At 70.0% G+C, this 273-nt stretch overlaps 1 protein-coding gene across 1 annotated transcript in view; it reads left to right on the forward strand.

Annotated features, from left to right (window-relative positions):
• SHH (sonic hedgehog) overlaps positions 1–261 on the forward strand; it is a gene marked incomplete at its 3' end in the record, with an annotated part of 4214 nt that extends 3953 nt beyond the window's left edge. The window contains exon 3 of the mRNA XM_010145084.1: positions 22–261. Within this exon, the coding sequence (XP_010143386.1) occupies positions 22–261 (240 nt within the window). The remainder of the gene's footprint in view (positions 1–21) is intronic.
• Between the last annotated feature and the right edge of the window lie 12 nt (positions 262–273).

Consider the following 273-nt stretch of genomic DNA (forward strand, 5'->3'; position numbering starts at 1 on the left):
TCCCCGTCCACGTACGGGCAGCCCGACGGGTCGACGGGCTGGGCGAGGGGGGGCGGCAGCTCCTGCCGGCAGCTGTGCACAGTGTCTCACTGCGGGAGGAGGAGTCGGGGGCATATGCCCCGCTCACTGCCCAGGGCACCATCCTGATCAACCGGGTGCTGGCCTCCTGCTACGCCGTCATCGAGGAACACAGCTGGGCACACTGGGCATTCGCTCCTTTCCGCCTGCTGCAGGGGTTGCTGGCCACCCTTTGCCCCTCCAGTGGGGGGGCCC

This window comes from Buceros rhinoceros, unplaced genomic scaffold (assembly GCF_000710305.1).
Source record: "Buceros rhinoceros silvestris isolate BGI_N320 unplaced genomic scaffold, ASM71030v1 scaffold22821, whole genome shotgun sequence".
Lineage (NCBI taxonomy): Eukaryota > Metazoa > Chordata > Aves > Bucerotiformes > Bucerotidae > Buceros > Buceros rhinoceros.